This window comes from Bufo gargarizans, chromosome 4, assembly GCF_014858855.1.
Source record: "Bufo gargarizans isolate SCDJY-AF-19 chromosome 4, ASM1485885v1, whole genome shotgun sequence".
NCBI classification, from domain to species: Eukaryota; Metazoa; Chordata; class Amphibia; order Anura; family Bufonidae; genus Bufo; species Bufo gargarizans.
In genome coordinates, this window is record NC_058083.1 from 393824284 (window position 1) to 393841167 (window position 16884).

The window sequence follows — 16884 nt, forward strand, 5'->3', positions numbered from 1 at the left end:
AGAAAAGCTACTCTAGTTTTCTTACTCCACCCTCCCACTGGAGTGATATTGCAAGTTTTTTGTTATTTTCAAAAAAAGTATTAATGAGAAATCTGGTGTGAAACTCATTAAAGGGATTCTGTCACCTCCCCTCAGCCAAAAAACGATTTAAAAGCAGCCATGCAGCACAGCTTACCTGGATTAAGCTGTGCTGTTTAATCTTGAAATCCGTCCAGCAGTTACTTTAAAAAACGACTTTGATCAATAAGGAAATGCGTCCTGAAGGTGCCCAGAGGGGCGTTTTTTTCTTCCTAGTGAGCCCAGTACCGCCCCTCTTTCAGTGCCCAGCCCGCCTTCCTTGTATTTTCTAACTGCCGCCCCCAGCCTGCCACAGCCTCTCCTGCCTCTCCTCCCCCTCCCTCACGCCGAACGAAGTCTCGCACAGGCGCAGTACCCACTGAGGGCTGCGCCTGTGCGATCATCAGGAGACTGAGGGCGGCAGCTTCATCTTCGTCACTGGGCATGCGCAGAGCCCAGTGACGTCCGATGCTTGCTCTTCCCTGCTGACTGAGGGAAGAGCGAGCATCGGACGTCACTGGGCTCGGCGCATGCCCAGTGACGAGGATGAAGCTGCTGCCCTCAGTCTCCTGCTGATCGCACAGGCGCAGCCCTCAGTGGGTACTGCGCCTGTGCGAGACTTCGTTCGGCGTGAGGGAGGGGGAGGAGAGGCAGGAGAGGCTGTGGCAGGCTGGGGGCGGCAGTTAGAAAATACAAGGAAGGCGGGCTGGGCACTGAAAGAGGGGCGGTACTGGGCTCACTAGGAAGAAAAAAACGCCCCTCTGGGCACCTTCAGGACGCATTTCCTTATTGATCAAAGTCGTTTTTTAAAGTAACTGCTGGACGGATTTCAAGATTAAACAGCACAGCTTAATCCAGGTAAGCTGTGCTGCATGGCTGCTTTTAAATCGTTTTTTGGCTGAGGGGAGGTGACAGAATCCCTTTAACATAGCTAAGTACGCCCACTTTTCCACCCTCATTTCAAAACTGGAGTGAGTGGTGTAAAAACGCAAAAAGTTTCAAAAGTTTTGCGCCAATGATTGTAAAAACTCAAAAGTGAAGGCATACATATTCCACCATAGGTCAAGCTGATTTTAAGACTCATGATATTACATGTTCAACAAGTCAGATTTTACACCATTTGTTGTAGTCTGTTGGTGACTTTCTGGGACACAAAATTATGTTCCCGACACTAGCCGACACCTATCAAACCCAAATAATATTTTTTGTCGATGTCAGATTCAGTTGTTGGAAAGTTTTTCATGAAAACCTACAGTCTGGCTCAAGTAGGCATGTACCAACTGTTATCAACATTTGTAGCTTCTTCATGTAACTCAACAAAGCAAAGATTGATCTGTGACTTGTCCTGTTTTTCAGTGTGGTTTCCAAAAAGTTCCTGGTGAAAAAAAGGACAATAACTATGATTATTATTGTGTAAACTGATTTCTGCTGTATTTCATTAGAAGTCAATGAATGTATAGTGGACCCGAACATCTGTGGAGAAGGTTTCTGTGTCAACTTGCCAGTTGGATACCTGTGTGTCTGCCATGAAGGCTACAAGAGGAATGAAAATCAGACTAAATGTATTGGTAAGGTCCTCTTCTAAAATTTAAAAGTATGTCCATTAGTCAGTAGACCTCTGATTATTACTCAGTACATGAAAATGAAGCAAAAAGATGAATGTACTGTTTCTTTCATCAAAGCAGCCCTCCAGTTCTCAATAAAAATGTCACTATACAAGCAAAACGTTAAGTTAGCATACATGTCCTCTCCTTAGCAGTGCTGCTTGTCCTGTTCTTAGCCCCCTTTTCATGTATGTAGAATGTTCCTCAGGTCTTCAGACTAGTGCTCTTTGCTCTGGGGTGGACCGGCACTGTGTCCATCATCTGTCTTCCCCTGTAGGTCCCTTGCCCCAAGAGTAGGGGAACCACAGTGACCAGAGTGTAAAAGTAGGTATTTTAAAGGAAGTAAAAAGTTTAAAAAGCATGCTTGGCTGACAGCTATCTAAAGCTTATGAATAGCATTCATAAGCTTTAGATAGCTGTCGCCCAAAAAGCGATTATTCTCTACCTTCCCATACACCTACATGCTCAGCTGAGAGTGTACGGTAAGTGTATTCTATTCCTCTCTACCATATACATGCATGCTTCTTTCAGTTGAGCGTGTATGTGCTCTGGATGGGGAGAAGGAAATAAACCACTGCCAGGACACCTCTTAAGAAGAAATGGATCACACATGTTAAAACTCAGTGGCCCCATCCTTCATTTTCCCCAACAGCAGATATCGGGACACCCCTATACACATTAGATTGTCTGCATGTCCTACTGAAAGGGTTCAGCTAACATTAGTCTGATATATATGGCCAACATTATGAATTGGATGCACCATTTAGTGTTTTAATGTTTTCATAGATATAAATGAGTGTGCCGAAGATCGCAGCCTCTGCTCAAATGGCCGTTGTGAGAATACAGACGGACGTTATCTATGTATTTGCTCAGCAGGATATATGGCTAATGAACAGGGAACAGACTGTGTGGGTATGTAGCACTACTCTGATTAATTTTAACATGGAGCAGGTTTGCCAACTGTCTATAAATTTCCTGTCTTCGTAAAAATACGGAAATTTTTCATGTGTTCGTAAACAAATTAAAAGTGTTATACAGACGTGGACAAAATTGTTGGTACCCTTTGGTCAATGAAAGAAAAAGTCACAATGGTCACAGAAATAACTTTAATCTGACAAAAGTAATAATAAATTAAAATTCTATAAATGTTAACCAATGAAAGTCAGACATTGTTTTTCAACCATGCTTCAACAGAATTATGTAAAAAAATAAACTCATGAAACAGGCATGGACAAAAATGATGGTACCCCTAGAAAACACAGAACATAATGTGACCAAAGGGACATGTTAATTCAAGGTGTGTCCACTAATTAGCATCACAGGTGTCTACAACCTTGTAATCAGCCATTGGGCCTATATATATGGCTCCAGGTAATCACTGTGTTGTTTGGTGATATGGTGTGTACCACACTCGACATGGACCAGAGGAAGCAAAGGAAAGAGCTGTCTCAAGAGATCAGAAAGAAAATTATAGACAAGCATGTTAAAGGTAAAGGCTATAAGACCATCTCCAAGCAACTAGATGTTCCTGTGAGTACAGTTGCACATATTATTCATAAGTTTAAGATCCATGGGACTGTAGCCAACCTCCCTGGACGTGGCCGCAGGAGGAAAATTGATGACAAATCTAAGAGACGGATAATCCGAATGGTAACAAAAGAGCCTAGAAAGACTTCTAAAGAGATTCAAGGTGAACTTCATGCTCAAGGAACATCAGTGTCAGATCGCACCATCCGTCGTTGTTTGAGCCAAAGTGGACTACATGGGAGACGACCAAGGAGGACACCATTGTTGAAAACGAATCATAAAAAAGCAAGACTGGAATATGCCAAACTACATGTTGACAAGCCACAAAGCTTCTGGGAGAATGTCCTGTGGACAGATGAGACAAAAATCGAAGTTTTTGCCAAGGCACATCAGCTGTATGTTCACAGACGAAAAAATGAAGCATATCAAGAAAAGAACACTGTCCCTACTGTGAAACATGGAGGAGGCTCTGTTATGTTCTGGGGCTGCTTTGCTGCGTCTGGCACAGGGTGTCTTGAATCTGTGCAGGGTACAATGAAATCTCAAGACTATCAAGGAATTCTAGAGAGAAATGTACTAGCCAGTGTCAGAAAGCTTGGTCTCAGTCGCAGGTCATGGGTCTTGCAACAGGACAATGACCCAAAACACACCGCTAAAAACACCCAAGAATGGCTAAGAGGAAAAAATTGGACTATTCTAAAGTGGCCTTCTATGAGCCCTGACCTCAATCCTATTGAGCATCTTTGGAAGGAGCTGAAACATGCAGTCTGGAAAAGGCACCCTTCAAACCGGACACAACTGGAGCAGTTTGCTCATGAGGAGTGGGCCAAAATACCTGCTGAGAGGTGCAGATGTCTCATTGACAGTTACAGGAAGCGTTTGATTGCAGTGATTGCCTCAAAAGGTTGCGCAACAAAATATTAAGTTAGGGGTACCATCATTTTTGTCCATGCCTGTTTCATGAGTTTATTTTTTTACATAATTCTGTTGAAGCATGGTTGAAAAACAATGTCTGACTTTCATTGGTTAACATTTATAGAATTTTAATTTATTATTACTTTTGTCAGATTAAAGTTATTTCTGTGACCATTGTGACTTTTTCTTTCATTGACCAAAGGGTACCAACAATTTTGTCCACGTCTGTATTTTAATCTGGAGCAGTTTGTACAGATTATTAGGATTGTAATAGTCTTTTCTTTGTGCTCATATTTGTATTCCAGGCTATAGACATGTATCACTTACTAACTTTATGGCTTAATATGGTTTTTCCAATTTATAAAAAATATGAGCTTGGTAATTTTTCCTGAAAAATATAAATAATCATGTTGGCAACCCTGAGGTGGACTTGCCACCAGACTGGCCTGAGTGAGTGCATCTTTTAACAATCATAAAACGGTTTCATTAATTAACCTTTAAGTGCACCCAGTGAACAGACATCAAAAATATCCTTCAGCCTAGGATGCCATGGGATTTTATTGGTTCAATTGTAGACCCTCCATCAGTCTCCTACTGTTCCTCAGCATTACAAACAATTTAGGTCATACTGATGATGAACTCACACCACAATGTTTTCTGTACCAAATTCAAGGCTTAGACTCTTAAACATAGAGTTTTGATGGGTACTTTTAGCACCTACTATGCCAATTAAAATATGCAGTGTCGCAGATGTCTTTGACACAGTCAACATCCTTCTTGAATGTAATAAAGTTGTGCTTTTCACATGTTTACCGTTAATTTACAGAATTTTGCCATATTTTTTACATGCAACTTCCAACTTTTACAAATAGTGTAAAAAGTGCACCACGATCACAGTATGGCAAAGACATTACATAACGTCTTGTTGCAATCATTATAAAACTAGAGACAGGCATTTATAGCAAAAAATAATCTTTATTTTTTTCAATTTAAGGACAATTATCAATTTTTCACGATTATTTTTTTTTTTTGTGGCAATACCTTCTTTCTTTATTTGTTCATGTAGCCATATCAGGTTCTTTTTTTACGGACATATTGTATGTTTTAGTTACACCATTTTGGAATATATAGATTAACCGTTATTTTTTTTTATTTTTTTTTGAGGGGGGGAAGCATTCCCATCATCGTTCATTGTGCTTCAAATTTACGATGTTCATGGTGTTGCCTAACTAGCCTGTCCTTCTATGGCTCAATACGATCATTGCAATACCAAATATGAATATATTTATTTGTGTTTTGCACAATAATAGCACCTATCAAGCAAAAACAATAACTTTTTATGTTGCCACATTCCAAGAGCCAGAACTTAATTATTTTTCCACCATAGCCGTATATGGGCTCGGTTTTTGCGGGACAAGATGTAGTTTTCATTGGTACAATTGTGGTTTACATGGGACATTAATATAAATTTTATTTTGTGAGAGACAGGAAGAAAACAATTCTTTTTTTTTTTTTTCTTTTTGTTACTTTGTTCACTGGACGGTTTGAATAATGTTCATTTTATTGTACGGGTGGTGGAGAACACGGTGATACCATAGGTGCGCTTGTGTGGTTTTCTTTTTACCACTTTTTCAAAATAGAACAACTTTTTAGGGATTTTTTTTTATTAACTCATTAAAAAAAACAGGGTTTGAGAGTCTTATTATAGCCCTAACTGGGTGTTACTAAGGAGAGTCTGTCTTCAGTGTTGTACTGATCAATGAAGACGCCTGTGTGTAACAAGTCAGATAGACTGTGTGATATTTAGGGCACATGTACATAATCAAGGACTAGAGTAGTGACAAAAGGCAGACTGGAAGCCACTATATGTTACATACAGGTGTCTTCAGAACTCCGTAGAATGCTAAAGACTGAACATCTTTCACTAATAAATTATATTACAAAAATGTTTAACATCCCTGTCCCTACACAATGTTAAAAATATACTGAAACAATGGTTAAATTTTTACCTTTATTAAATTATTAGTTATTTTATTATTATTATTTTTTTGTCCCACTTGGAAAAAAGGCATTTATAATGCATTATTATACAGTACCTTGTATACTAACTAATCATGGCCTATCACTGTAACAGTGACAGGCTATCTATTAGGCTGTGTCTGTGGCACGGTCTAATAGGCATACAGTCTCGGCAGGCCAGTGGGCCCCTGGCTGCAATGGTAGTGAATCAGTGCCCCATGATTGCTTACATGGGAAGCCAATAGTGACAGGGAGCTGCTTAATTAACTGCCTATATGCCATAATTGATATTGACCATGGCATCTAAGGAATCACATGTTCTGGATCAGAATTATCTCCTTTCCATCCATTACAGTGAGAGCCCAACTACAGTGCTGATCTCCCATGGTGATATTTACATTGCTCAGTAAGTGACACTTTTTACATTGGCTCAGCGCCAGCACCCTGTGACAGGGTTAGTGGTGCAGGGAATTACCATGTTCTGATACAGTGCTCCAACATCTTCAGGCTCTAAAAGGACACACTATTCAAATGATTTGCCCATCCCTGGTATGAACTAAAAATGCATGTGTGTAAACAGTGTGTAAACAGTTTAGATTTGTACTTTGTGTAATATCTGTTTTGATATCTATGCATTATTTTATTTTTTACGTTTTGCTTTAGATGTGAATGAGTGCTTGAGGCCAGATACATGTCCAGATGGGCTTTGTATCAACACTGTTGGATCATTCCGTTGTCATTACTGTGACTCTGGTTTCCGCATGAACAGAAGAGAACAGTGTGAAGGTAAGTAACATAGTTGCATTTTTGTACTGTTGAAATAAGACATATGTCCATCACATTCAAGCAAGGTATGTTGAGGGTGTGGGTGAGGGGGGGTAGTTTAGGGTTGCATGTGTCTACCGATGCAATATTGACATTGTCAGTATTTCAGTGCTGAATTGTAAGCTGTCTCTGTTAGCACTTTGATAATGAATGGGGGATGCAGGCAGGACCCTCAGCATTCTAACAGGGTTGAGGGATACACCTATGTGTTTAACCTTTATTCTGTTTCTTCCTTCGGAAAGGAGGCAGAAACTCTATCAGTGTGCCATAGGCTCCGCTGCTGTTAGTGGAAGGGTTTTCTCTGACTAAAAACCTCAATCCTATTCTTCACATGCAAAATGTACTGGAATTTATAGATATACCTCTCTAAAGCCACCTGTTGTTCCTACTGTGACCAGATGCCATGGTAGACTTTTCCACAGATGCACAGTTCTTATGGTAAAGGAGCCTTGTCGCCTCTCGAAACTGATTTATTTTTTTCCAGATGGAGGCAGTCCTCTCTTGTTTTTTTGAGGGGACTTTACATAAAGCCACTTTTCACCATATTTTTTGTACTGGCCATTTATATACTTATACAAGTTAAGCATGTCCCCTCTTAGACACCTCTTCTTAAAGGGATTGTGCCAAGTTTATAAGTTATCCCCTATCCCTAGTTGATCGCTGGCGGTTCCACCACTGGGACTCCCATCAATCCCAAGAACGGTGGTCAGGATTGACTTGCTGCTCCATCAGAACAGGAGAATGGGACAGATCTAGATGAGCTGGTGGCATGGGCATAAAAACGGCAGATTAATTTTAATGTTGATAAATGTTAAGTAATGCACCTAGGCCTTAGAAATCATATGGCAGCATACACATTGAATGGAATTAAATTGGGGACAACATAACAAGAAAAGGACTTGGACAAAAAAGTCTAAACTGCAGTACTCAATGTCAAGATTTTTGGTGTATAAAAATTGAGACAAAAAGTCTGTGATCCCTCGTAAGACCACATCTGGAAATTGAGATTCAGTTTTTAGCATTGTATAAATTATATAATGCAGGGAAGCTGAAGAGGGGTCAAAGACAGGCAACTAGATTATTAAATGTCATGGCATGTGATCCCATTTAAAAGTATAAATTTTTGTGTGGTCAGTACAAAGAACCGGATGAACACCATATTAGACATCAGTACAGGAAAGGGTTCTTTACAGTTAGAGTAGTCATACTATGGAATTTCCAACCCCAAGAGGTACTAATGGCAGCTAGTATGTCATCATTTAGAACAGAGCCTTGGATCAACAAAAGAAAGCCAGTGCTTTAATCAGGTGAGCCACAGCTATGTGTCTATGCAGGCAGTTTGATAGGGAGGTCGCTGGTGACAGATCCCCTTTAATTGTCATACAATCCCCTATTAGGCTTCATTCACATCAGTGTTCGGCCTTTCTGTTCCGTTTAGGAGCAGGAGAACGGAAAAGACAGAGAAGGCACATAACTGAGCCCTTAGGACCCATAGACTATAATGTCCTGCATCCACAACTTTTGTCTCCGCTCCAAAATCATCTTCTGAGTGGAAACATAACGGACCCCATTATAGTCTATGGGGTCCTTAGGCTCCGTTTGGCTCAGTTATGTGCCTTCACCGTTCTTTTAGTTCTCCTGCTCCTAAACGGAGCAGGAGAACGGAAAGGCTGAACGGTGATGTGAACGAAGGCTTATTGCCGTGACTTATATATTTGGCAGGAAAATCTCTAAAGCCTTGGGAGATTGGAGACAGATTGTGGCTGTAAGTTTGGTTTAACTCTGTATTTCCCTTTTTATTGAAGCTTTTCCCAGCAGCGTTCTTTCAGAAGTAATACAGCATGTTACACAATAAGGAGTTCCATTTTTTTGAAGTTATAATATATATATTTTTAAATTTCAGATATTGATGAATGCTTGGTCCCAACCACATGTCCATATGACAGATGTGTCAATAACCCTGGCTCGTTTGCATGTGTGCCTTGCCCTGATGGGTTCAGAGGATCTAATGGACAGTGTTATGGTAAGTTTAAATTATAATCAAGGGGTTTATAGAGATGTCAGTAAAAATGAAGAGCGTTGTAGAATCGTAGAGCTTATGGATGTCGTTTGCAGAACATCATGCAGTCAGTGTAGAGCCTGCATTAATGCTTCGGTGTGGAATTTATAAGAAGTAGTGGGAGCAATCACTGACAACTGCATAACTGCATATGCCTCATAGTTCAGGATTTTAAGGATTCTAGGGCATTATAGGTTTTTTTTGTTTGTTTTTTTACAGCATGTTTATTACAATCATTGGTTTGAAAGAAACTAACCTATGTAAAAAAAAGATTTTTTAACCACTTCTTGGCCAGGTTAACCCTTCTTTCTGATTACACACTTTTCAGGGTATCATTTTAAAGGACAGCAAAAACTAGGGTCAGATACCCGTGGCAAAATACTGGGTCATTTTCTTGAATTGACCAAGGCGTTTTGCTAAAATTGGTATTGGATAGCTCCAGTAATGCACAATACACAATTCATGAGGTCCCTGCTCTCTCCGTGCTGATTGACAGCCTTTTTCTGGTTGCAGTCAGTGGGGAGGGAGATCAGGGACCTCGTGCATATAGCGCACACTATATTGTGTGGACTCCAGCACTGGAGCTAATCAATACAGATTTTAACAAAACTGCTAGGTCAGTTCAAATTAAAGGCCCCTTTACATAGGCCATCTGTGCAGGCGTGTATTTCGAACATTCCTGATAATTTTCTGTTCAGTTAGCAGAGGTGAGAGACACATTTACATACATAAGTTACCTCTGCTGTATGAGGAAAAGAGATTGATTGTTCCCATTCAGATTATTTTGGGGCGGCAGATCCCAGTTTATACGGCACAAGTCTTAGACGCACCATAGATGGCGGAGGATTCCCTGAAGTTTTGAAGAGGCGCAGGCGCATCAAGCGCCAGTTCTAAATGTAAGGCAGTTTCCTAGCTGTCTTACATTTAGACTTTTTCCTACGCCTAAAACAGGCATAGAAAATGGTAAATGAGACGGGCCTGCTGAGACCGTCCCCGCCGACGCCACACCCACAATTTTAGACCTGGTGTGAGTGGGGGGGAAGACACAAATAGTGGTGCAACTAACCGTTGCACTGCCATCTGTTCCTGAAATACGCCTAATTTAGGTGTACTTCAGTATAATAAATGACCCCCTAAGCTCCATACATAGCTGTGAATGTAAGAATCACAATCCTAGGAGCCCAAAGCACCCACATGGCTGCCAAGCCTCCTTCTCTCCTCTGCAGCTGCTTTTGTAGAAAGTATTCTGTTGAACAGATTTGCCCATTTGCCTTAGAATCTGAGCTGTACCCTTTATTTGATACCCGCAAGGCGAGGGGATTCTGATATTTACATCTGAGATAATCATTAAAACATTTCAATGTGCAATAAACACCCCGCATTTCATTTTTCACGTGTTTTCCTGTTATTGAACAGATATGTGATCTGTGTTATTAAATATTGTCTTGTGCTATAGTAAAGCCAGAAAATACAACCACTGTAGGCTTTCCTTGATGAGCACTTTATAAAAATATGAAAATTGCAAGCAGATTTTGTTTCCAATGTAGCCTGTAAATAAATTTGCTGGCACTGTGCCTGACTGACTAATGAAAGTGACATTCCTACATGTCTGCACATTTGTACCTTATGTTTTTGTTTTTTACTGACCTTCATTTTTCCTTTAACTTGTAGACGTTGATGAGTGCCAAGAAGACACATCGTTGTGTGCCAATGGTGACTGCTCCAATCTGGAGGGATCATACATGTGCACATGTCGACCAGGATTTGAGTCAACCTCTGACAGCAAACAGTGCATTGGTAATTAGATGTTCCACTTCAGCATTCCATTTGTATGTATTTTTGGAAGAAGGGTAAGGTCTGGATTTGGTAAGAATGTAGAAGAAGGCTAGTGACTAACAGATCCATCTGGTTCCATTTGTGAATGGCAGACTTTACCAACTGATGTCAAACCAGATTTGTTTTGTACTGGTGAGATTGGATCATAGTTTCCCTCAAGGCAGTTCTAGAAACAGATTTGGTCATGAGCAGATGGGCGTTCTGGAATGTTTTGACTGTAGTAATTGTGAAACCCTTATTGTTGTTACACACTTAACAAAAACAAGTAGAGATCAAGAATAAATGTTCAAGCCTGATGGAACAGATTTTCATCATCGATTATCACTTGAATTGAGTTGGGATGCACAGAGGGAAAACAATGGATGATCTGTTAGGTGCCAAAAGGCTGCAAAGTTGTAATTTCATGTTAAGACGCTTGTAGAGTCATTTATATTGTAGATTACATATTTCAAGAGTGACCCACATAATGTACAATCTGACCAAAACAGTGATTTTACACCCAAATTGTATAATCTACAACAAAAACAACACAAGGAGTGTTCACAAAAAATACAACTTTGCATCTTTTCATGACCTAATGAACGCCCCCAACAGATCATCCATTGTTTTACCTTTCTGGACTCCACAATTGATATGTTGCACAGAGCAGGGCAGTTATCCCACTAGGAAAGGATATGGAACAGCTGAGGTCTTTCCCGCATACTACATTGGTGTTGTGCCTGTTACAGCACACCGCCATCCTGTGAGCCTCTCTCCTTAGGAATGGAAAGGAAGCTTTACCCTGTTTTATAATGTACCGCTCCATTGGAGCAACACATCTCCGTTTTGTTGATTGATTCTTACTTTGGCCACGCATTCTTTGTTGAATCAGCCAAATTGTTGGTCTAGTCGTATTTATTCATGGGTATATATACAAACACAGACAATGAACATTAAATGGTTTATCCCATGATTAATGTAAAGAATTAAAATCAGGCTTCTTATAGTAAATGACAATCCCTTTCTAACAAATCCTGTACCTCCCATGGATCCAGAGCTCTCCTCATTCACTGCTTCAGTTGCTCTGCTACATTTATGTAAAGCTGGTAGCTCAGGGTGTGTGTCCTTTCTGCTCTCTCTCTCAATCACAGCTCAGTGAGCGTGCGCTTTCTCAGAGGGCTTGTCCTTTCTGCTGCAGCTTTCTCCCTGTAACTGTCACAGCTTCAGTATGGCTGGTATGATTTGACGGATGAAACTGAGCATGTGTCCCCCCCACCTCAGTGATGTTACTGAGGTGGGTGGAGAAATAGGCAAAAGAACAAACAGCAGGTGGTGCTATACTGATAAAATGTATTGAATAACTCAGCAGCTATACAAAATTTTTAAAGGGAGTCTGTCACCAGATTGTGACCTTATAGACCGCTTACATAGTGCTCTAGCATAGCAGTCTATGATTCTAATGGTACCTTTGATGTTTGCTTGTGAAGTTCCCCCAAGGCAAAAACGGACTTTTATTCAAGGGCTCGCAAGTGCCCAGGGAGGGGTTCACCTCGTTGGAGCCCAGGCTGTTCTGCCTCTTTTCGTCATATTCCCGCCCCAGCCTCTTCCTCTGCCCGCCCCCTTTTCCTTTGCGTCCTCCTTCTCTGCAGCGAGATCCCGCGCCTGCACTATCCATTGCTTGGCCGGGGCATGCGCACTGCGATGCCCATTCTGGGCACGGCATCGCAGTAGCTACTACGCATGCGCCGGCCAACGGCGAGAAACAGCGGCGGGGAGGCGGTTCAGAGACACCCACAATGGGTATCGCAGTGCGCATGCCCCGGCCAAGCAATGGATAGCGCAGGCGCGGGATCTCGCTGCAGAGAAGGAGGACGCAAAGGAAGAGCGGGGCGGGCAGAGGAAGAGGCTGGGGCGGGGATATGGCGAAAATAGGCAGAACAGCCTGGGCTCCAACGAGGTGAACCCCTCCCTGGGCACTTGCGAGCCCTTGAATAAAAGTCAGTTTTTGCCTTGGGGGAACTTCACAAGCAAACATCAAAGGTACCATTAGAATCATAGACTGCTATGCTAGAGCACTATGTAAGCTGTCTATAAGGTCACAATCTGGTGACAGACTCCCTTTAATTACATGCCATTACAAAAGTATTCGGATCTAGGTGCTGGTTTAAAAATATAGATTTTTATTTTTTTGTGGGACAACCCCTTTAATTCTGAAAATGAGTGTAGTTTACATTGTTGCTTCACATCTCTTTAAATTAGATACCCTGAAAGCCTATCAATAAAGCCTAAGATCTGTACTGAGAGGCTATTAGGCTAGGGCAGGGATGTCCAACCTGAGGCTCTCCAGCTGTTGCAAAACTACAACTTCCAACTCCCATGCCCAAACTGCCAACAGCTATCAGCTTACAGCAGAGCATTGTGGGAGTTGTAGTTTTACAACAGCTGGAGAGCCACAGGTTGGCCATGCCTGGGCTGGGGTTTCACAGTGACATGTGTCGCAGGAAAGTTGGATTGTTGTGTGGCTGTCGCAGCGTATTGGAGTGCTACATCATTGACTATCATTAAGAAATGTTGTATGACATACGTCACAGTGTAGTCCTACCCTTTTTTCACGACACATGTTGAGGTGTAGCCCTAGCCTTAGAGAGCATTTTCGGTTGAGTGGCCAAAAGTAATCACATAACTAGCTTCATGTCCCCTTTCTTGTAAAGAAGTTATGGAGGCCATCTAGTGATCATGGGGCCACTACTGTTCACTAGATGCAGTTCAACAAACTTTTTAAAGGATTTACCTAATGTGTTCTCTGAGTTTGTAGATAATAAAACTATTTGATTATTTAAATAATTATTCCTTTATCATTTATTTTTTATAGACATTGATGAATGTCAGCTGGGTAACTTATGTCTAAATGGCAAGTGCCAAAACACTGAAGGTTCCTTTTTGTGCTCCTGCAACCAAGGATATCAGTTGAGCCCAGCTAGGGACAGATGTGATGGTATGTATTCTGGTGTTCTGCTTGTTCTGTATAATATAACATTTTATAAATGTAATACTATTTTAGATTTTAAAGTCCTTGGGACCCGCACATTGGTCTCTTATTGGTTGCCATGGAGAACTGATCAAAGCTCTTGTATTGTTTGCCAATTTTTTTACAAAATGAATTTACTAGTCTCTGTAGCAACCAATATATTGCATTTTAGTCATATATACATGATCTGTGTATTTATAAGATCAGAACACACTCCTGTTATCTCTATGATGGTATTCTGAGGGCATTAAGAAAATAAACTTTAAAAGGATGATGTTTTTGTTTTCATGAATATTTAATATTACAGGCTATAGCTACTAGAGAGGGGTTGTTGATCCAGGGAGTTATTCTGATTGACTGATTGGAGTCGGGAAGGAATTTTTTATTCCCCTAAAGTGGGGAAAATTGGCTTCTACCTCACAGTTTTTTTTTTTGTTGCCCTCCTCTGGATCAACTTGCAGGATGACAGGCCGAACTGGATAGACAAATGTATTTTTTCGGCCTTATGACTTATACACATTTTCCAACAAGGAGACCGACTAGCTCCCCTTTAGATAGACCACCATGCTGCTGTGGGGGAGACCGACTGTCTCCCCTTTGGCTAAACAGCCCTGTTGCTGGGGGACAGGACTGACTGTCCCTACCCCCTGTGCTGTGAGTGCAGAGACCACAGTCCCATCTGCACGGTTGTGGGGCTTACTGTCTCCCCCTGGTGCGTTAAACTGCCGCTGGGGGATGGAGACTGGGCTCCCAATTCCCTGTAAATCACACGGCTGATGGGGAATGGAGACTGTGCTCCCAATTCCCTGTAAAACATACTGCCGCTGGGGAGCAGGACTGACTGTCCCTACTCCCTGAAACTCCGGCTGCCGTTGGGGATCTGGGCCAACTGCCCCGCGTCCCTGTAGGGCCGGTGGAGAGATCTTGGTCCCATCTCCACCTGCGATATGGGGTTCCCCCCAGGACCAGTCTATGAGGTCCCCTACCTCTGTAGCTGGTACTGAAGCAGGGGATACTTTAGTTGGGTCTTCCCAGCTGTAGGGTTGTAGGTCTGGGACTGCCACCCAGCTCTCTGGCAGTGTATATTGGGGCCGAATTGAGCTGAAGAAGTATTGGTAATCCAGCTCCAGCTCCCACTCCTTTGTCACTAGAGATGCCAGGTCTTGTCTCACCTCTCTCGCTGTAGCCCAATCATGCATAGCCTCCCTGTAGTCATAGATATCCCAGAACCGGGACTCTCCAGCATCTGCGAAGGCCTCAAACAACAGGCCAGGGCCATCATAATCTTCACCCTCGGGTATGTCGTGCTCAGCCATCCAGGGGGGGGTGCTGAATCACATACCACCAGAGTGCCTGGTAGGTGTCGTCTAACCAAAGCTCCTTCCATACCAGACTCTCGAGTTCTCCCACCCACTCATCCAGGGGCTTCTGTCCCAGAAGGGGCATTTGCAGGGCCACTCGCATCCGCAACTGCTGCTCCTCACTGGGGAGACACTCGCTCCGCCGACGCTGTACATCTTCCAGGGCCTCGTGCCAGACGCCTTTCCAGACTGCATCCCTCCAGTCCTGGTCATCCTCCTCCTCGTAGTGGAACGCTGTTTGAAGACTAGCCGATTCCATCCTGCTGCAGCAAGGGGCGCTGTACGGATACTAGCGTTGCCCTCAATTTTGTAAATCCACGAACGGTGTCTCCGAGCTGCTCCTCCTCTCACTAGGACGCCATCCCACTGCTGCCACCAATGTAACGGATCTCCTGGCACCCCGACCGGGTACCTCCGTTGATAGGTGCTCCTAGTGCTTCCCGAGGACTCCAAGCACTCCACTTGACACTGTAAGCACTGCAGACCCCACGAACCGCCGAAGCTTGGTTGAGGTCTCGCTGTCTCCTACCCACCCTAGACCTAGGACAAAGCTCCAGGCTCCAGTGGGTGAACCTCTCCTAAATCCAGAGAGCAGGAACAGCTCTTACAAGAGCTAGTAGTTATAGCCAGGGGAGTATACAGCGTTTAACAATCCCCATACACATGAGACCAGGCTCCATGTTAAATGTAAAACAGGAACTCTTTATTGAACACGCAAGCATTGACTTATACACATTTTCCAACAAGGTTACCACCCCCGTGGACCTGGTTGGGAACTGAGGACATGACCTAGCAGCCAATCCTTTACAGCTTTACAGTTTAAACACTCCCATACAAAATCCTCCCCTCTGCCTGTGATACAATTACCTTACACAATGGGTTGATGTAATTATCACAGGCAGGAGAATACATAGTTTTAAACAATGTCTTCTGTCCTGGAGACAACCGAGGAGTAATTAAATTATCTCTCAGGACAAAGGAAAATCGCCAATACACACGTGGGGACAATAGGACAGACATCACTATTCAAATATACAATGTCCCAACCATTACAGTAAATATAGACATTTAACATATCCCCAGATGGCTTGGATCTGAGCGCTCAATATCCAAACAGCGCTCAGATGCTACAAACACAGTCAAATCACCATGGGGTTTAAGTTTAGCATGGGCTGATGAGAGGGCCCATAATCCTGGGGCAAGAGGCTGGCAACCAGGCTTCTCCAGCACCTGTTAATTCACTGGCTTCCTGTTAATTCACTGGCCTCCTGTTAATTCACTGGCCGTTAATGTAGTATGAACTACCCCTTATTGTTCTAAGGAGAGTTGAAACAGAGAGGATAGCGAGCAAAACCTATTATATCTTTCAGTTGAACTGACCCTGTTCACAGAAAGAGAAATAAAAAAGCCTCTCTGATTCATTTTTATAAAATTTCCCAGTCTCACTGCATTTTTCAGGAGACTCTTTATGTTCCCTTAGTCTAAAACAAACCCAAGCAGTCAAACCTTTAGACTTTTGGACTCGGTTTGCCTTATTAAAATGAATGAATCTACTGAGGGATACATCTGTGTACAGTTTAGGGTAGCCAGATATTTCCCCTTAGTGGAGTGGTTAGCAGAGGGCTAAAACATTATGTGAACAGTCCCTAAATTAATATCTATTCATGGTAACGT

The 16884-nt window shown here is 42.4% G+C and overlaps 1 protein-coding gene across 2 annotated transcripts in view; it reads left to right on the top strand.

The window, feature by feature from the left end:
- Positions 1–16884, top strand: part of LTBP1 (latent transforming growth factor beta binding protein 1) — a 365237-nt gene that overhangs the window by 289908 nt on the left and 58445 nt on the right. For both annotated transcript variants that reach the window (XM_044292462.1, XM_044292464.1), the window contains 6 exons: positions 1500–1625; positions 2448–2573; positions 6786–6908; positions 8851–8970; positions 10678–10803; positions 13694–13816. In XM_044292462.1, coding sequence (XP_044148397.1) covers positions 1500–1625; positions 2448–2573; positions 6786–6908; positions 8851–8970; positions 10678–10803; positions 13694–13816 — 744 coding nt within the window. The remainder of the gene's footprint in view (positions 1–1499; positions 1626–2447; positions 2574–6785; positions 6909–8850; positions 8971–10677; positions 10804–13693; positions 13817–16884) is intronic.